Here is an 18,573-nt window from a genome sequence, read left to right as displayed (position 1 = left end):
TGGGATGTTATGGAATTGGCTTCCAATGGGGTAGTGTAGAGGTGCAACAGGGGCCTTTCTTTGGAAAGTGTTCAATTTCGTCAAACATGGGCAGGATGTTTCTGCTCTCACTCTCTCTCATCATGGTGCATTCCTGATTGTAGGTCACCTAGAATCTATTCACCTCTTCAAAATCCCCCCTCAAAGGCTCGCTCTGTAATTATTAGTTTCTAGTTCTACCAAGCATTGTGGGGAGTTGGACTGGGTGACCCTTGGGGTCCCCTAATTCTATGATTCTGTGTAGGATTGGTGCAGCACATGTTTTTAGAGCTCCCTTCACATTGATCTTGAAACCCTTCATTAAGTAACTGGTGGGATGCTCACATGTGGCCAGCAGCACCCTTTGAAATGGGCCCCTGCTAGGGCAGACTTAAGTCAGTTGCTTCTCTATTACAGGTTGAAGTGCCCCTGTCTGAGAGGAGATTTAAGTGGGATTCCTGCATTTCAGGGGGTTGGACTGGATGGCCCTTGGGCATCTCTTCTAACTCTACAATTCCGTGATTCTTTAGCTATGGTTCCTACATTGCAGGGGGTTGGACTAGATGACTTGTGTTCTACAATTCCACAATTCTGTGGATTTCCACAAGCTCTTGCGGGCATCCAAGGTTGTCACAGGCATGCTCCCTGCATCTTCTGGGGTGTAAAAAATGTGTTTGTGGGAAGAATCTCCTGCCCCGTCCAAGAGTTTCCTCAACCGCACTTGGCACAGATGTACATCTTGTAATAGACGTCGTTCCCCCCCCCCCCATATGGTTCTCATTCCTCCCCAGCTTGCCTTTGAAGCGAATTGGCTCCGTCCGTTTCAGATGCATTTGCCTCACAGTTATTTCTACTTTCCTTCTGTTTATAATTCTTGCGGTGTGATGTGATCTATGCACATAAACACACACATATATAATTTCATAACACTGACAGGCTGAACAGACAGGTTTGCAGCACTCTGTTTCCATGCTGGGTTATTGGGTTGGGGAAACCCCTGCCACCTTCAAGTTCATAAGAACATCCAAAGAACATCCTACAGGATCAGGCCCAAAGGGGACCTGTCTGGACCAATTCATGGTGATGGGCATCCAGTGAAGTTGAATGTTGAAGGAGTGAGCGATGGCTTTAAATGAGCACTGGGCAAATTCATGTAGGAGGAGAGGACTAATTTTATTTATTTATTTATTTATTTATTTATTTATTTTTGGAGGAGAGGACTATTTATGGCCATTAGCCATGATAGTTGTGCTCTTGTCTCCAGTGCTTCTGAATCACATTTGCTGGAAATCGCAGGAGGGGAAGAGTTGTTGTGCTTGAACCCTGTTTGCAGGTTTCCTGTAATGGGCATCTGTGAGAACAGGATGCTGGACTAGATAGGTGCCCATTCGCCTGGACATTGACTGTGAAAGCAGAAACTTTATGCCAGGGGCAGTCTAGCTCAATGCCAGGACTGGTTCAGCTGCATGTCAGCACAGAGACTCAAGAGACAAGCAGTAAAGTTGATTCTTCATTCAAGGAAACAGAATACAAACAGAAACATATGGCGAGACTGGCCCAAGTAAAGCAGTTGCCAGAACTGACAATCTGGTCCTCCCTCTTTCCTCTTAAGTCTCTTCCACGTCCAGCTGTTTTCCCTGCAGTCTTAAATTCCACCAAGGAGCCCCACCACCACCACCACCACCTCATTGTTCTGCTATATGTAAAGGTCCTTAGCTACAAGGGCAGTGTTTGAAATTTGCCAGGTGCATTTTTCACCTGGCTATCAGCTACTTGAGACCAAGTGAAGATGCCTGGGTACTAGGATGGCACCTGATCATCTCCACCATCTGGAGATGCATGCCTGGGGATCCTTGGATCTTGACTGTTTTCACACACTAGCAACACGTCCTGTAGAAGTATATCCGATATATTTTACCTGCGCAATCAGAATGAATTTCAGGTACCAAAAAGTCGTATTGAAAAATACGACTTTTGAGCCGTCTGGCCCTAGAATGGCAACTAGGCATTCTGTTTTGGCGACTGTAACCCTAGTTAAAGTAGCCATTTGATGCCTAGCTTATATATCTGAGTTTCTAGCACTGAGCAAGTGGGGTGGGGAGTTGAATACAATAGAACCAGCAGGCTCATATGAATCTGTTGCAACCTCAACTCCCACCTCCCCTTTAGCTGTCTGTCCTATAACTGTAGTGTTTTCTTCCTCTTCTTCTTCTCACTCAAGCCTGTTGCTTGTTCAACATCCAACCATTCTGCCCCGACTTCATCCTCTGACCTGTCTTCCGTGTCCCACCACCCCTCCCCTGGCTCTGAGCCCTCTTCTTCTGAGACTTCCCTAAGGGATTCTCCAGCTGGAGCCTCCCACCATTCCTTATGGTCCTGCCAGTTCCTGATACTCAGTGTACCAGATGGTGGGGCACACAATTGCAGAGTGCATTTGTGCTCAGGTTCTGATTGTGGGATTTCCATTTGGGGCATCTTATCGGCCAGTGTGAGAACTAGGCAAGCCCCCTTTTGCTTGATCCAGCAGTTCTTCTTCTTACGTTCTTATGCAATCAGGTGGTATAATTGGAGGCTGATACAAATTGCTGAAATGTTACCTGGAGGTGCCTGGAGAAGGGAAGACAGAGAGGAGATATATTATCCACCTTCAAAAATCTGAAGGGCTATCACAGAGAAGATGGAACAAGCTTGTTTTCTATTGTTCTGGATTCAATGGATTCAAATGGCAAGAACTAAACATTAGGAAGAACCTCCTGATAGTAAGAGCCATTTATCAGTGGAATGGACTCCCTCAGAAGGTTTGTGGGCTCTCCTTCCTTGGAGGTTTTTAAACAGGTCAGATGGCTGACTGTCAGGGATTCTTGAGTGTGATTCCTGCATTGCAGGTGATTAGACGAGAGGGCCCTGTTAATCCCTTCAAACCCTGCAATTCTGTGATTCCTGTATTGCATGGGATTGGGCTAGATGACCCTTGGGGTCTCTTCAAACAATGCAATTCTATGTTTCTATGAGATCTTGCCCAATGGCTCTTCCCAAGTGGATTTTCCTTATGCATGGCCATCCAGACCTACCAGTGCCAGCTTGTTCATGTGAATGAGGGGTCCACCAGAAGAGAAATTCCTTTCTAAGTAGGACACACACCCCTGTTGACTTGAGGACCTGCATTGGGAATTCACTGACCATGATATTGGTGTTGGGGTGGGTGAGCAGGGTATCTTAAAGGACTCTTGCACCCAAATTTGACTGCTTTTATTTTTGTGGACTTGGCCCTACCATCAATTTCCTATGAGGCTGAATATCCTTGGCCATGCCACGGCAAAACATGTGAGAGGAAATAGCCTGTGGGTCTTTGAAGAGGGGTGCCCTTCCTTCACTGGAAGTTAGGAAAACAAAGCTTGTGGGCCAAAAAAGGGGGTTGTGGGGTTTTGTTTTGTTTTTTGCTTGTTTTTGTCCCCCAGAATCTCCGTCTGAAAGGTTTTTGCTGAGTGCTAGACCAGAAAACAGCAGTGAAAGATAAAGGACTGATAGCTGTGTCTTAATGTAGCCTTTGAAATATGAGAAAGTGCCTAAATGCAGAATATTGTGCAGCTGGCTGAATTACATACATACATAGATTCATTCATTTATTTGTATGCCATCTTTCCACTGTTCAAACCATGTTCAAGGCAACTTACAACTTGAAAAAATACATATATGGTTGCCATCCATCTGTCTCGGGAGACAATGGAGTGCACCTCCAGCGGTGAAGCCAAATTGCTGTGTTAGCAGTACCCAAGTAACCTCTCTGGGGCACAAGCCTGGGCAATGTGTATGAAGGTCCCGAGCTGTCCTTCCGGCTGCACTGATGTGGCCAAAAGAAAGCAGAGCAATATGTCTGCCACCAACTCGGCTGTAGGAGTAGCCTGAAGGAGGCTAACAAGGCAACGGTTGTCTTAGGGACTCCACACTGGATTTGTGTAGGGCTTACTCCTTAGCATTTTATTCCTCCAAAGATATGCTGCAAGGCAGCAAAGGTTTAGAATCTGAGTTTTCCTTCTCCTAGATGGGCTACCTTCCCAGGTTGACGAGCCCCATCTGGCCCTTGCTTCCTTTTACAGCACATGCAGATACTGCCTTCTTGACCTTTGGACAAATTATTGATCTCATCCGTTCAATCCTCCAAAGTCCATCTTCGCACACAGCAGAAATCCCTAACTTACTGAGGGTTTGAGACCCATCGGCTACCCTCACCTGGTTTAGCTAGCCAGTTGGAGCTGCTTCTCAGTGTGTGGCCACTGTCATATACTGACATCTCTTAGGGGCCACAGGTGAGAGCTGAGTGCAGGGTGGGGCCCCAAGGTGGACAAACTACCCCAGAAGGAGCATGACATGCCCTCCGCCAGTGGTATTACCCCTCCCTAACACACCATACATAAATACAACATAGCAAAAGTAGTCATAAACAATAAATAGAACATTTAAAAATACACAACAAAATGTACAATGTCCACACAAATCACAACAAGCTCTAAAATAAAGATACAGAAAGAAAGAAAGAAACCAGAAACAAGCCCCCCTGCTGCCGCCCAAAACAAATCCCTCTAAACAACACCCCAGCCCAAGATTCTGTTCAGCAGCCTCAGCTTTTGTAGCTGGAGTGAGTCAAAGCTCCATCTTCCCTGGCCAGGTGGGAAAGGCCTTCAAAAAAGTGAGTGGGTCTCCCAGGACTCATAGCCAATATGGTCTTGGGGAACTGCCAGTTCTGTGGAATCATATGATTGTAAAGGGACACCAAGGGTCATCTACTCCGACCCTTTGAAATGCAGGAATCACATTTTTTTAAAAAAAGCCCTGGCAGATGGCCATCCAACCTCTGTTGAAAACCCTCAAGGAAGGAGAGTCCACCACCTTATGAGGGAGAACATTCCACTGTCAAAACGGTTCTTGCCACCAGAAAGTCCTTCCTAACATTTAGCAGGAATCTGCTTTCATAGAATCACAGAGTTCGAATGAACCCCAGTGGTCATCTAGTCCAATCTAAACGAGAAGCAACATGCCAGGTTTTCGCCCAGCGACTTACTTACAATAGGAAGAGCTTCTCCCCTGGCGCCGGGTGTCTGGAAAGATTGGAAAACTATCCTCGTTTTGCGAAGGAGGTCAGAGGGGCTCCTTTAATGCCAGGTAATTAAAGCCACCTTTTCCTGGAAGGCGATGTCAAACCGTTTCACAAGACGCTTCACTAAAAGCTTCGTTTACTAGAATGACTTTTGCCAAAGGGGAAACCAGAGCCAGCTCTTAACTGATGGGGGTGAGGGGAGATGGGGATGGTGCCCCCTTTCACTTTCACACAACAGAAGGCATCAGCCACCCTCAGAGGTCTTTATTTGGCTTGAAAACAAGGAACCTTCCAGAGTGTGATCCTTAATAGATGATACACAGAATATGACTACAGGATGGCTGCATGCGTGCACCAAAATCTCATCATTCATTCCTACTTGGGCTGGAGAAGAGACTGAGAGGTGACGTGACAGCCATCTTCAAATACCTGAAGGGCTGTCACAGGGACGATGTTACAACAGTAGATGAAAATTAAGAGATGAAAAGCAGAACTATAAAACTGGGTCCTATTGCAAGTGGGTGAAAATAACACAGTGCAAGTAAAGAATATCAGTGTTGCCTGATTATTCTAGATTTGCCAGGCTGGTGAGGAGGCTTATCTTCAAAACTATGCTTCCACTGGGTAATAAAGTAATGCCAAATCCTATAAAAAGCACCTGGAGGTTCTCTAGCCCTTGTCAAAATCTCAAGTTAAGTGTCATTTTCTCAATTCTAGCTCTGTTCCAGAGTGAGTGGTACCAAGTGCCCAGTGCAAGATTTGGGGCTGTATTCCATTGAGTTCCAATGAGCTGTTAGATGATTTATAAGACCAGTTCTTTTGACAATACATCTACATTGGTATCAGCAAAAGGACTTAGTCACATTAATAGCATTCTAGGATTCATTGGTGGTTTTTAAGGCAGAGTTTGATGGCCATCTGTCAGGGACTTTTCAGCTGTGATTCCTACATTGTAGGGATTGGACTTGATTACCTTTGGGGATCCCTTCCAACTCCAGCATTCTGTCATTCTGTATCCCCATGGTTCTTTTAGGTGGGCATTGATGTCAGTAGATGTGATGCGTAATTTCAAGTGACTAAAATATCTCTTCTTGTTCTTTTGCAGGTGCAAGCCCAACAAAAAAGAAAAAAGGTAAGCAGAAATTCAGACCTCTTCTGTCCTGTGTCAATGCTTTGGGCCAGTCACTGCCTCTCAGGCTAACCTACTTTACAGGGATTAAATGAGGACTAGGAGCTGCGAGACCAGGGTTTGAATCCCCAACTCAGCTTTGAAGCTCCATGGGTGACCTTGGGCTGGTTGCTGCCTTTCAGCCTGGCCTACCTCACAGTCTTATGGGGATTAAATGGGAAGGGGGAGAACAAGCCACTGTGTTGCATTTATAGAGTGTTGGACAAGGACCTAGGAGAGACCAGGGTTCAAATCATCTCACTCAGTCATGAAGCTCACAGGGTGTCGCTGAGGGCCAGTCACTGCCTCTCAGTCTAACCCACCTCACAGGGTTGTTGTGGGGAATTAAATAAGGAAGGGGAGAGAATCCCCAGAGCTCACTGGAGGAAAAGAAAGGTGATCCAGCAGGAAGAAAAAGCTGCTAAACAACTAGAATTGGAGGCTTGGAAGGAACCCCCAAGGGCCACCTAGTCCACGGTTTTTGGGTGTTTGTTAGGTGGATTTGTAGCTGATTGGCTGACGGAACCCAAAGAGGGCTCACTAATGGTTCCCTGTCATCCTAGGGGGAAAGGGCAAATGGGGTGTCACAGGATTCTGTCCTGGGCCAGTTGTTATTATTCAACATCTTTATAAATAACTTGGATGAAGGTATTGAGGGGATGCTCACCCAATTTGCAGATGACACAAAACTGGAAGAGCTAGCTAATGCCGCAGTAGACCTTAACAGATGGGAAAACTGGGCCCAAACCAACAAAATGAATTTCAATAGGGACAAATGTCAGGTTGTACACTTAGGCAGGAATAACCAGCTGCTCAAATATGAGATATGGGCCATCTGGTTTGCCAGTTGTGCATGTGAAAGGGATCTAGGGGTCTTTGTGGACCACAAGATTAACATGAGTCAACAGTGTGATGCAGCAGCAGCAAAAACAAAAACAAAAAGTTTTTCTTGGCTGCATCAACAGAACTATCGTGTCCAGATCAAGGGCCCAAAGCAATGGATTCCATTTACAGGAAATGAGATTATGACTATAAACATCAGGAAGAACTTCCTGACAGTAAGAGCTGTTCAGCAGTAGAATAAACTCCCACAAGAGGTAGTGGACTCTCCTTCATTGGAGGTTTTGAAGCAAAGGTTGGATGGCCATCTTGTCATGTATGATCTAGATGTGACTCCTGCATTGCAAGGGGTTGGACTAGATGGCCCTCAGGGTCCTTCCAACTCTATAATTCTAAGATTCAAAGATTTTAAGAGCTGTGTGAAAAAAATTAGAGGAGGCTGATTGTACTACTTAGTGCACTAAACTGATGGATATTGCCCTGCTGGAAAAACTAACTAATAAGCTGAGAGTCCTCAGAGGCCAAAGAAAACAGACGATTTTGTACTTGTTTTGTCAGTCTTCATCTTATTTGTAAGCAAGGAGGAACGTAGCAAAAGACTCTGCTTGGCCCACAAATGAATATGGCTGAAACAGTGGCTCAGGGCATTCGAATTCTTGAATTCCTTTCCCTTAGCAAGATAGCACCCATGTTTTGTAACTGCCTTGTTTAACCATTATGTCTAAGCTGTAAATAGTTCCAATCGCTACATTCCATGCATTCATGTACTTGTGGTTTATTTATTTTGGTTTTATTTTATGTCTATTTTTATTCAGCAGTGCTCTATAATTGTATATGGACTATGTATATTGTCATTAGATGCTGGTTGATTACATAGTATTTTGCAGAATCTCATATAACCATTTTTTTTAAAAAAGGAAAAAAGGAAAAAAAACCTATGTTGACCAGAGTCTGCGGCAGGGGAGAGTAGTGGCCCATCAGTTCCAGTTTGTGTGTTGGAAGAAAAGTGGGTGCCCTGTTCAGAAGCGAAAATTAACACACACTGTTTCCACAGGCAAAAAACATGGCCCCCCAGGACCGCCTGGCCCACATGGGCCTCCTGGCCCCCCCGGAATCCCTGGGATCCCTGGTATTCCTGGCACCGCCGTGATGGGACCTCCCGGCCCTCCAGGACCTCCTGGCCCCCAAGGCCCCCCTGGCCTGCAAGGCCCCACTGGTAAGTGCTGCTTCAGCAAAGGGCAACCATAAGAGCAAAACAGGCCTGTGTAGCCAGGGCAGCATTAACCCCATCCTTCCATCCATCAGCTGATACCATAAATGGGGAAAGATGGCCTCACAGGCAAAACTGGAGCTTCTGGTGGGTCAATACTGGACATTTGGGCAAAGGGGAAATGCCAGTCATGGTGGTTCAAATGCTGAAAGTGTGGGGGGTATTACATGGTGTATGTGCATTTCATAGCATTGTAGAACTGGGACCACCAAGGGTCAGCTGTCCAATCCAACCCCCAGCAATGCAGGAACCACAGCTCAAGAATTCCTAGCAGATGGCCACCTAAATTCTGTTGAAAAACCTCCAATGAGTCATTGAAGACTTTGAAGGGGAGACCCAGGGTCATCCCTGGCAATAATATAATATAATATAATATAATATAATATAATATAATATAATATAATATAATATATATAATTTTATATTAATACACCTTCTGTTTTGCAGGTGCCATGGATAAAGCAGGGCCTAGAGATGTACAGGTGAGATATCTATCCTGAGGGAAGAACTGCAATGAATCGTCATCCAAAAAAACTCTCTCCCTTCTTAACATGAAAAGCTAGCCTTTATTGAACAACAACAAAAAAGCCCTTCTTAGTTAAGCACAGGAGGCAATGATGGCCACCAACCTAGATAGCTGTAAAAGAGGATCAGACAAATTAGCAGAGGAGGAGAGAGTTATTGATGGACACTAGCCATGATGGCTGTGTTCTCTCTCCACAGTTGGAGGCAGCAGTACTTCTGAATGCTAGTTGTTGAAAACCACAGGAGGGGAGGGAGCTTTTATGCTTGAGTTCTGTTTGCTGATTTCCCTTTAGGGCATCTTGTCAGCCACTATGAGAACAGGATGCTGGACTAGGTGGGCTGGGAGCCTGATCTAGCTAGGCTCTTCCAATGCTCTTATGGAACTTCCAAGTCCAGAGGCAGTCTATCTCAATTCTTGGGCTCCTAAGGGTATTTGGCTGCTACAAGAACAACATACTGGACTAGGTGGGGCCCCACTGGTCTGAAACAGCAGCCTCTCCTGAAGGTTAAAAGCACACACTCTTCCTGTAACTAAAAATTGTTGAAGAGCAACTATGGTGATAATCTCTGCCTATCTGAATCCCAAAGAACATTTCCCTTGGTCATTCAGAACCTCTAATATATTCCTAGAATTGCAGAGATGGTAGGGAACAAAAGAGTCATCTAGTCCAACAAATTCTCAAGTGCAGGAATCGCAAGTAATGCAGGAATCTTTGGCACAGCTGATTTATGTGTGCCTAGCAGAGTAATTTCAAGTGGTTCTCTTTTAATTTACAGCCAGCTGTTGTTCACCTTCAAGGGCAAGGATCGGCGATTCAAGTCAAGAATGGTAAGAATCCTGAGGAACTGGACTTTGGAAACTGCACCCCTTCTTCCTTCTTTGGTTCCATATCTTCTAACAAGGTGGGTGTGGGGAGAAAAGGCCCATCCCACGTGGCCATAGAATGCGAGTATTGTAGAGTTGGAAGGGATCCCAGGGGTCATCTAGTCTCACCCCCTGCAAGGCAGGCCTCGCAGCTCAAAAATCCCTTAAAAACGTCATGTGAATTATGGAATCATAGGGTTGGAAGGAACCACCAAGGGTCATCCAGTCCAACCCACTGCAAACATAGGTATCCCAGCTAGAGAATCTCCGGACAGGTCATTAACCACCCTCTGCTTAAAAGCCTCCAATGAATCAGAATTGTAGAGTTGGAAGGGACCCACAGGGTCATCTAGTCCAACTCTCTGCAAGTTCAGGAGTTACAGCTCAAGAAAACCTGACAGATGGCCATCCAACCTATTTAAAAACCTCCAGCAAAGCATAGAATGGTGATGTTGGAAGGGGCCCCGAGGGTCTTCCAGTCCAACCCCCTGCAATGCATCTAAAGAATTCCTAACAGGTGGCCACCCGACCCCTGGTTAAAAAACTCTTCCTTCCAAGCCCCCATCCGCTTGCCTGCCAAGCGGTTGTTGCCTGTGTTCACGTTGCTCTGGTGTTTTGTCTCTCCTCATCCCAACGGGTACTGAGTGACTGCCATTTTCTCATACTGAGATCTTTCAGGGGGAGTCCTCAACGACTGGTCCCGCCTCGCCCTGAACCCCCGTGTCTTCAAGCTGCATGCCCGTAGCGGGGAGCTGGAGGTGCTGGTGGACGGCACCTACTTCGTCTATAGTCAGGTAGAAGTGAGTACGGTCTGAGTATGGTACCTCTGAAATGCAAAACCGCCTGGGTCGTCCGGGGCGGGGGCGGCTTTGGAGCAAGCAGAATGTGTCTAATTTACTTACTTTTAAAATCTATTTCTATTCTACCTTTCCTCCAGGGACCTCAAGGTGGCATGCATATATTTCCCCATTTTATCCTCACAACAACCCTGCAAAGGTAGATTGGGCTGAGAGTGACTGGCGCCCAAGGTCGTACCTAGTGAACTTAATAGGCAAGTGGAGGATGTGAACCCTTGTCTCTCCTGGGTCCTAGTGCACTTTACTCATGCAGCCAAAGAAGCTCACTCAGTGGTGACCTTGCGGGGCCAGTCTCAGCCTCACCTACCTCTCAGGGTTGTTGTGGGGAATTAAATGAAGAATATACCATGTACACCACTTTGATCTCCATGGAGCAAAAGATGGGATATAAATTTGATAGATAAAGAAATGTTAACATCCTTTTTTAATTTTAAAAATAATACTTTGTTGGCTTGTTAACAAACAAAAAAAAGGTACAAACGTAACAAAAGGAATTAAAACAAGAATGGAACATTTTTGTTTTCTTAAAACAAGAATGGAACATTTTAAAGCATCACAGCCTGGAAGGACAGAAGTATCCAGCAAAGCTCTGAAGGGATAGTAAAGTATCACTCATGCAAAGATCCAATTTACAAGTAATAAAGATTTCTAAAACATAAAAAGTATTCTCCATCTCTGAGTTCTATCACTGGTAAGAATAAAGTCTTGGACAAGCCAGACATTTGCATAGACACTATGCAGAACGTTAGCTGTTGTTTCCTCATTACAGGGGGTGAATTAGATGACCCTTGGGAGTACAGTTCTTTTGATGGTCATTCAAGCTCTGCCCTTTAGATGCTTTTAGATTGCAATACACTTTTCAAAAAGGTTTTTGGCCAATTAACCAAATCCTTTTCCTCCCAGTCTGGGACATTTTGCTTCCATGCTGCTACCCCGCTGGAAAAGGTGTTCTGTTCCTATTCCCAAAATAGGGAGGCAGAGAGAGAACACCGTGACAGAAGAAGGTGCTTTGTTTTCAGTCCAGTTGCTTGCGTACGAAGACAGGTGTCATAGTATTGTAGGGTTGGAAGGAACCCCCAGAGGACATCTAGTCCAACCCCCAATGGCAATCCAACCTTTGTTTAAAAACCTCCCATGAGGGGAGAGTCCAGCACCTTCCAAGGCCCATTTATTCCACTCTTGAACAGCTCTTACCCTCAGAAAGTTCTTCATAAGGTTTTGTCATTTGACTCCATTGGTTTGGGCCTTCTCTGGAGCAGCAGGAAGAAAGCTGGCTCCACCAGCACATCAGATGTTGGAAGACTGCTATCAGGCATTACCCTCCAACATCTGCTAGGTTCTGTCTGTCATGTTCTTGCATTCTTCCTAGAGTTTTAAAACAGTTGCTTCCCTTCTGCAAGCGGAAGTCAGATAAGACCCTCTTGCCTTTTCTGAAAGGGGAGAGGTAGCAATGCTTGCTGAAGCATTTTTTAATGGCTGGCTTTCTAAACGTTTTCGTGCTTTATCAAAACGGTGCAAGACTCCCAGCCATTCTTGCTCCTCTTGGCACGATGTAGGGCAATACAAAGGAAATGATCAAGAGGGTGGAGCAACTCCCTTGTGAGGAAAAGTTGCCGTGTTTGCGGCTTATTAGTTTGGATAAACAGTGAGTAAGAGGCAACCATTATAGGAGTTTATAAATGATGCCTTGGCATGAAGAAGGTCCAGGGAGAAAAGCTTTCCTCTCTCTCTCTCTCTCTCTCTCAACACTGGAAACTCATGGACATCCAATGAATCTTAATGTTGGAAGGTTTAGAACAGGTTTTTAAAAGTACTTTTTGGCACAGTTTATAGTTAAACTGTGACATTCACACTCCACAAGAGGCAGTTGATGGCCACCAACTTGCCTTTAAAAGGGGGTTAGGCAAATTCATGGAAGAGGGGAGGACTATTGATGCCTACAAGCCACAATTGCTGGGCTATGCTGTTGCAGTGCTTCTGAACACAAGTTGCTGGAAACCACAGAAGGGGAGAGTATTGCTCTTGTGCTCTTGTCCTGCTTCCCACAAGGAACTGTTCAGCCTATATGAGAACAGGATGTTGGGCTAGATGAGCCATGGACCTGATTCAGCAGGCTATTCTTAAGTTCTTATGAAATACTCTAGGGCTCCTCATTTGTTTGAACAAGGAATGTGCTGATTGAAGGTCACTTGGGCATTTCAGTTGCCCTTAGAAACAGAGGTAGAATTGTAGAGTTGGAAGGCACACCAAGGGTCATCTAGCCTGGCCCCCTTGCCTTCTTAAAATAATGCCCTTTCCCCCCTGTCTAGGTATATTATATCAACTTCACGGACTTCGCCAGCTACGAGGTGGTGGTGGACGAGAGGCCCTTCCTGCAGTGCACACGGAGCCTCGAGACGGGCAAGACCAACTTCAACACCTGCTACACAGCCGGGGTTTGCCTCCTGAAAGCCCGGCAGAAAATCGCCGTGAAGATGGTCCACGCAGACATCTCCATCAACATGAGCAAGCACACCACCTTCTTTGGGGCCATACGGCTGGGAGATGCTCCAGCGTCCTAGAGGGACTTGGACAGGGAGAACGGACAAGGGATATTTATTCATTGGTGCAGCAGCAGGAAGGAAGGGCATAAAAAGGGGGTCCCCTCTGGGTTTTGCATTAGGGAAAAGGAGATCCCCTAGCATACACCAGGGGAAACTGAGGCTGAGGCAGGATCATATCAGTCAGTTCTCTTTGGCAAGCAAACGTTGGATCTTAGAATGAGACTCCTGGATATAGAGCCATGTGATCCATGGCCTGTCTGTGCCAATTGTTGTGGAATATTCAGGCACCCTGTGCCCAGTAACCTGTCCCTGAGTCAGTTCACTGCCCCCCTGAGTTGAGTTTAAGAGGAAATGCAGACCTTTGCAGGCTAAGCAGGCAGACTTGTGTCAGCATCACCAACCCTAAGCTGGGGGAACAAACAGAGGTGCCAGTACTTCAATAGGAGGTTGCTGAACACATTTTTCATGTTCAGATGTAGTCAGATATTGAACAGGCTGCAATTGGTAAGGATCCCACAAAACATTTGGTGCTCGAGGACACTGCACATGGGTTTGATGCATACCTTTTACCCACTTTGTGGGAAAATATTTTTAATTCTAACTCTGGTACTCAAAAGTTGTCACCCACTCAATCCCCCAATATCAAGGACCTCCACCACCCCAGCAAGTGACTTTAAGAAACACTGCTGCCTCCAGATGTGGAGGTAGAACATAACCACAGTTGTTAGTAGCCGTTGATAGCCCTCTCCTGCTCTACAAATTTGTCCAACCCTCTTGTAATGCCATCCAAGTTGTTGGCCATCACTGCCTCCTGCGGGAGGGAATGCCATAGATGAAATGAAAAATTGTTCCTCCCCTGCAAACTCCTCGGGTTTTGACTATGCTGGTAGGGTGGTGGTTCAGCTCCCCGCTGCAGCTTAGGGTGGCCAAAAGGGTCCACGGACACAGAGCAAACGGCCAGGCGGGTATGGTGGGGGCCTGAAGCTGCTCTCTGGGTCAGCACAATGTTCTCCACTGTATGGTCTGTATATAGAATATACATAATGTACATAGACAGGGATGTAAGTTTACGTGAATTGTCAATATTTTCCATTGCAAATAAAACTTTTTCCAACCTGATTTTGGATGCTGTGTTTGGAATGGTCAGGGCTTCAGTCGGAGTTTGGGGAAATTGTAGAAACGTAGAGTTGGAAGGTATCTCATCCAGCCTACTACAATGCAGGAACCATTAGATTGTACCAGTGGAAGCAACAGGTGACCATCCAATGAAGGAGAGTCCACTTCATTTCAATGGAGTCTGTTCCACTGTCAAGCAGCTCTTACCATCAGAAAGTTCTCCTTTGTTGTCACTTGAAGCCATTGGTTTATCTTCCATGTGACAGCCCTTTAGATCAGGTGTCCCCAAACTAAGTCCCAGGGGCCAGATGCGCCCAATCGCCTTCTAAATGTGGCCCGCGGATGGTCCGGGAATCAGTGTGTTTTTACATGAATAGAATGTGTCTTTTTATTTTAAATGCATCTCTGGGTTATTCGTGGGGCCTGACTGGTGTTTTTAGTTGAGTAGAATGTGTGCTTTTATTTAAAATGCATCTCTGGGTTTTAGTCCACCCCCCCCACAAGGTCTGAGGCACAGTGGACCGGCCCATGGCTGAAAAAGTTTGCTGACCCCTGCTTTAGATGTTTGAACTCCCAGCAAGGCAAGAACCACAGTTCAATATTCTTTGACAGGTGGCCACACATCATCTGTTGACAAACCTCCAGTGAGTCAAAGATCAGAATTGTAGGGTTGGATGTAACCCCCAAAATCCATTTATTCAACCCCACTGAGATGCAGAAATCCCAGCTAGAGAATCTGCCCATCACTTGTATGGAGTTAACGCTTCTATCATCCTAAAACCTTGAAACAGACGGCAGACCAGTGGGATCCATGCTGACTTGCCTTCACTGATCCCGCAGAGAAATAGAGTTGAAAGGGCCTGTCCCCAAGATTTATATAGTCCAACACCCTGCAATGCAGGAACCACAGCTGAAGAAGCCCTGACAGATGGCCATCTGAACTATCTTTAAATGCAGTTTTGAATCAATTAGTTTGCAGCCCACCCTCCGGAGCTGCGGTGTAGATATCCTGCTTTCCAAGCATGACATAAACCTGTGTCCCTTTCATGCACCACCTTGGCGTAAGACTCTTAATCTATGTTACAATTTGCAAATTGGTTGTCTGTGGCGGAAGTCTCATCAGTCCATCCTCACACCATTATTTAGAGACATTGGATTCTTATCTCATTATACATGATATAGCTATATTTAGCCATCGCACCCCTTGCTTTTTCCTGTAGACCAATTGCAGTCGTTAACAGTTTACCACACCTATCAGCCAATCACCCATTCCCACCACCCTTCTGAGTAATACCCCTCCCCACCCTCTCACTATGTATAAGGGTCTGGTGACTTCTGTTTCAGTGTATCTAAAGAAGTGTGCATGCACACGAAAGCTCATACCAAGAACAAACTTAGTTGGTCTCTAAGGTGCTACTGGAAGGATTTATTTTACTTTGTTTCAACTACAGCAGGCCAACACGGCTACCTACCTGTAACCATTATTTCCATTCCTCTTCATGAAATGAGTTTCAGGAAGCACCAGACCCTTCATGACAACTGCTACAAATAATTTTATCCTTAACTGCCTGGTGGAAGAATCATTTTTCAAGGTAAAACTTCAGTCAGCTCATCAGGTTTGTAGAGCCATTGGATTCATTAGAATCATAGAACTGTGGATTTGGAAGGGAGCCCCAAGGAACACTTAGTCTGCAATGCAGAAATTGCAACAAAAACCATCCCTTTATTATTTTTATTTTCTATACTGCTTTATGAGTTTAAGCAAAATAATCTCATAGTGGTTTGCAAACTACATTCAAACATCCGGAAAAAAATCCAAAATAAAGCATCACAGAAAAAGATAAAATATATATTCAAAACTAAGAGGAAAATATAATTTTAGGTTAAAGGTTTCCACATAGGACATAACACAGGAAGGTCAAGTATAGAATGCACATTTAACACCGCAAAACTAACAAAATAAACATTTCAAAATAAAGCCTTTCTAAAGGGGGTCAAGTGTAGAATATGTATTTAGAAGCATAATAAGGAAGCAGGAAAATATTGTCTTAGACATGGAACATATCTGCTGTTGTTGCTTAAGCTGCCAATTACGATTATTATTAGATTTATTTATATCTTGCCTTTTTCCCAGACTGGGACTCATGGTGGCATAGAGAAAATGGCTTAGTTAAAATATAGAAAACTAAAAACACCTAAAAGATAATAAAAAGTAATTCAACTCAGAATGGGTGCAGCTTTCCCCACCACCACCACAACCTTCAGCTCTAGAAGAACATCTTTGGATGCCTGCCAAGCAGACAGATCTTCCATCAGTGGCTACCTGCGTTCTAGGATGGCACAGCTGTTGAATGCATTTGTATCCCAGCTTTTTCCTCCCAAGAATCCTTTGTTCTCTCCCTCCTCACTGAGAGCCAGGGTGGTGTAACGGTTAAAGAGTGTTGGACTATGACCTTGAAGAGACCAGGGTTCGAATCCCCACTCAGCCATAAAGCTCACCAGGTGACCTTTGGGATCAGTCACTGACTCGCCTAATGTACTTGACAGGGTTGCTGTGTGGATTAAATGAGAAGTAGGGCCTTGGGTTCCCGGGTTTCAAGTCCTTGCTCAGCCATGAAACTCACTGGGGGTCAGTCAGTGCATCTCAACCTAACCTTCCTCACAGCATGTAAGCCAGCTTGAGCTCCTTGAAAGAAAAGGTGGGATATACATGTGATAAATACAGTAAATCCCCACAATAGCAACAATCCTGTGAGATAAGATTATGCTGAGAGGCAGTGACTGGCCCTCAGCGACCTCAGGGGGCTTGGATCATTTAGATGGGAGCCCACTGTATGTTCCAGGGGTCAGGACTGGCCCAGACCATCCCATTGGGCCACCCACAGTTTTGTTGCCCAAGGGCTACCAACGTGGCTTCAGAGAGGAAACAATGGTCTGCTCAATCTGGGTGGGCTGGGGGATGCCAGAGGCCTAAAGAGCATGAGGAGAGCCTTGCTTGATCATGCCAATGGCCCATCCGAGTCCAGCACCCTGTCCTCACAGTGGCCAGCTGGATGCTGAAATGGGAAATCCGCAAGCAGGCCCTGAGCACAAGAGCACACACACCCCACCCACAGTTTACAGAAACTGGTATTCAGAAGCATGAATACCTTCAACTGTGGAGGCAGAACACAGCCATCATGGCTAGTAGCCATCAATAACTGTCATCTCCTCCATGAATGTGTCCAATCCTGTTTTAAAGCCGTCCAAATTGGTGGCTCTCACTACCTCCTGTGGGAGGGATTTCCATAGATTTGCTAAAAAGGGCTTTATTTTACCTGCCTTGGATCTTCCTATGGTTAGCTCCTCCCAGGGAGTAAGTGTACATTTCTTTACTTGCCTCGAAACAGAATAAAACAGGGTGGTGGCATGACTTGGGCCAAGCCTGACTGGGTGGCCACCTGGCCTCCTCCCCTTCCCCCCTTCTTCTTCTTCTTCTTCTTCCTTGGGTCCAGTGGTGGGCAAAGATAGGATGTCAAGTCCAGGAAGGACCACCCCCTCCCCTCGCCCTGAAGTCCTTTCTAAACAGGGCTCCATTGGACTTCCCTGAGCATTGTTCCCTTTCCCCCTTCTTCATTGGAGCACCCAGGATTCTGCTTCTCTTTGCAGTGCAGGAAACACCCTCTGAGAACCTGCACCACAAACTTCCTCTCTAGCTCCTATCTAGAAGCTACATAAACAGTGCTATAAATAGTGGCAGCCAGCAGCTTTTCCCTGGAGTTGCGGGAGTAGAGGAAAGATTTGAGATCCCCACCGCCATGTGTGTGTGTTTGTGTTCATTCTCACCATGCCACAACAGAATTGGAAACTCAGGGATGTTTGCAGAAGGCTATTGCTGATGGATAATGCTTAAATTATAGGAATTGTAGAGTTGTAAGGAACCCACAAGAGTCATTTAGTCAAATCCCCTGTAATGCAGGAGTTGCAAATAAGGAGAGGGAGGAGATTGTCCCAATGTGCATCACTTTACACTTACCTGCCTCAATTCAGATTTGCCTTTCCCCTCCTTTTCTTTTATCTCCTCTTAGCAGAAACCTTCTCTACCTCACAGCTCATTTCCTCTCACCCAGGTATTTTATGGCTGAGATGTACCATCCTTGGCTACTTTGAAATTATGGCCTATATGAGTATATTTGATATTCTGTAAATGTTTTCAGAAGCATGAGGTATTTTTAATTGTTTTGCTGCTTGCAAAGATGTAAAGTTGGTTGTGTAATAAACAGCAACTGCTCACTCC

At 45.5% G+C, this 18,573-nt stretch overlaps 1 protein-coding gene across 5 annotated transcripts in view; it reads left to right on the top strand.

Moving 5' to 3' along the window:
- Positions 1 to 13,697, top strand: part of EDA (ectodysplasin A) — a 56,268-nt gene extending 42,571 nt beyond the window's left edge. Inside the window, exons 3-8 of one of the 5 annotated variants that reach the window (XM_033137442.1) lie at positions 6,219 to 6,245; positions 8,176 to 8,337; positions 8,839 to 8,873; positions 9,694 to 9,745; positions 10,451 to 10,581; positions 12,948 to 13,697. In XM_033137442.1, coding sequence (XP_032993333.1) covers positions 6,219 to 6,245; positions 8,176 to 8,337; positions 8,839 to 8,873; positions 9,694 to 9,745; positions 10,451 to 10,581; positions 12,948 to 13,199 — 659 coding nt within the window. In that variant the 3' untranslated portion in view covers positions 13,200 to 13,697. The remainder of the gene's footprint in view (positions 1 to 6,218; positions 6,246 to 8,175; positions 8,338 to 8,838; positions 8,874 to 9,693; positions 9,746 to 10,450; positions 10,582 to 12,947) is intronic. The other 4 variants (XM_033137440.1, XM_033137439.1, XM_033137438.1 and 1 more) reach the window with 4 other exon arrangements.
- The last annotated feature ends 4,876 nt before the right edge of the window (positions 13,698 to 18,573 follow it).

Source organism: Lacerta agilis, chromosome Z (genome assembly GCF_009819535.1).
Source record: "Lacerta agilis isolate rLacAgi1 chromosome Z, rLacAgi1.pri, whole genome shotgun sequence".
Lineage (NCBI taxonomy): Eukaryota > Metazoa > Chordata > Lepidosauria > Squamata > Lacertidae > Lacerta > Lacerta agilis.
The sequence above is the reverse complement of the archived record's forward strand: the minus strand, read 5'-3'. Positions and strand labels throughout refer to the sequence as shown.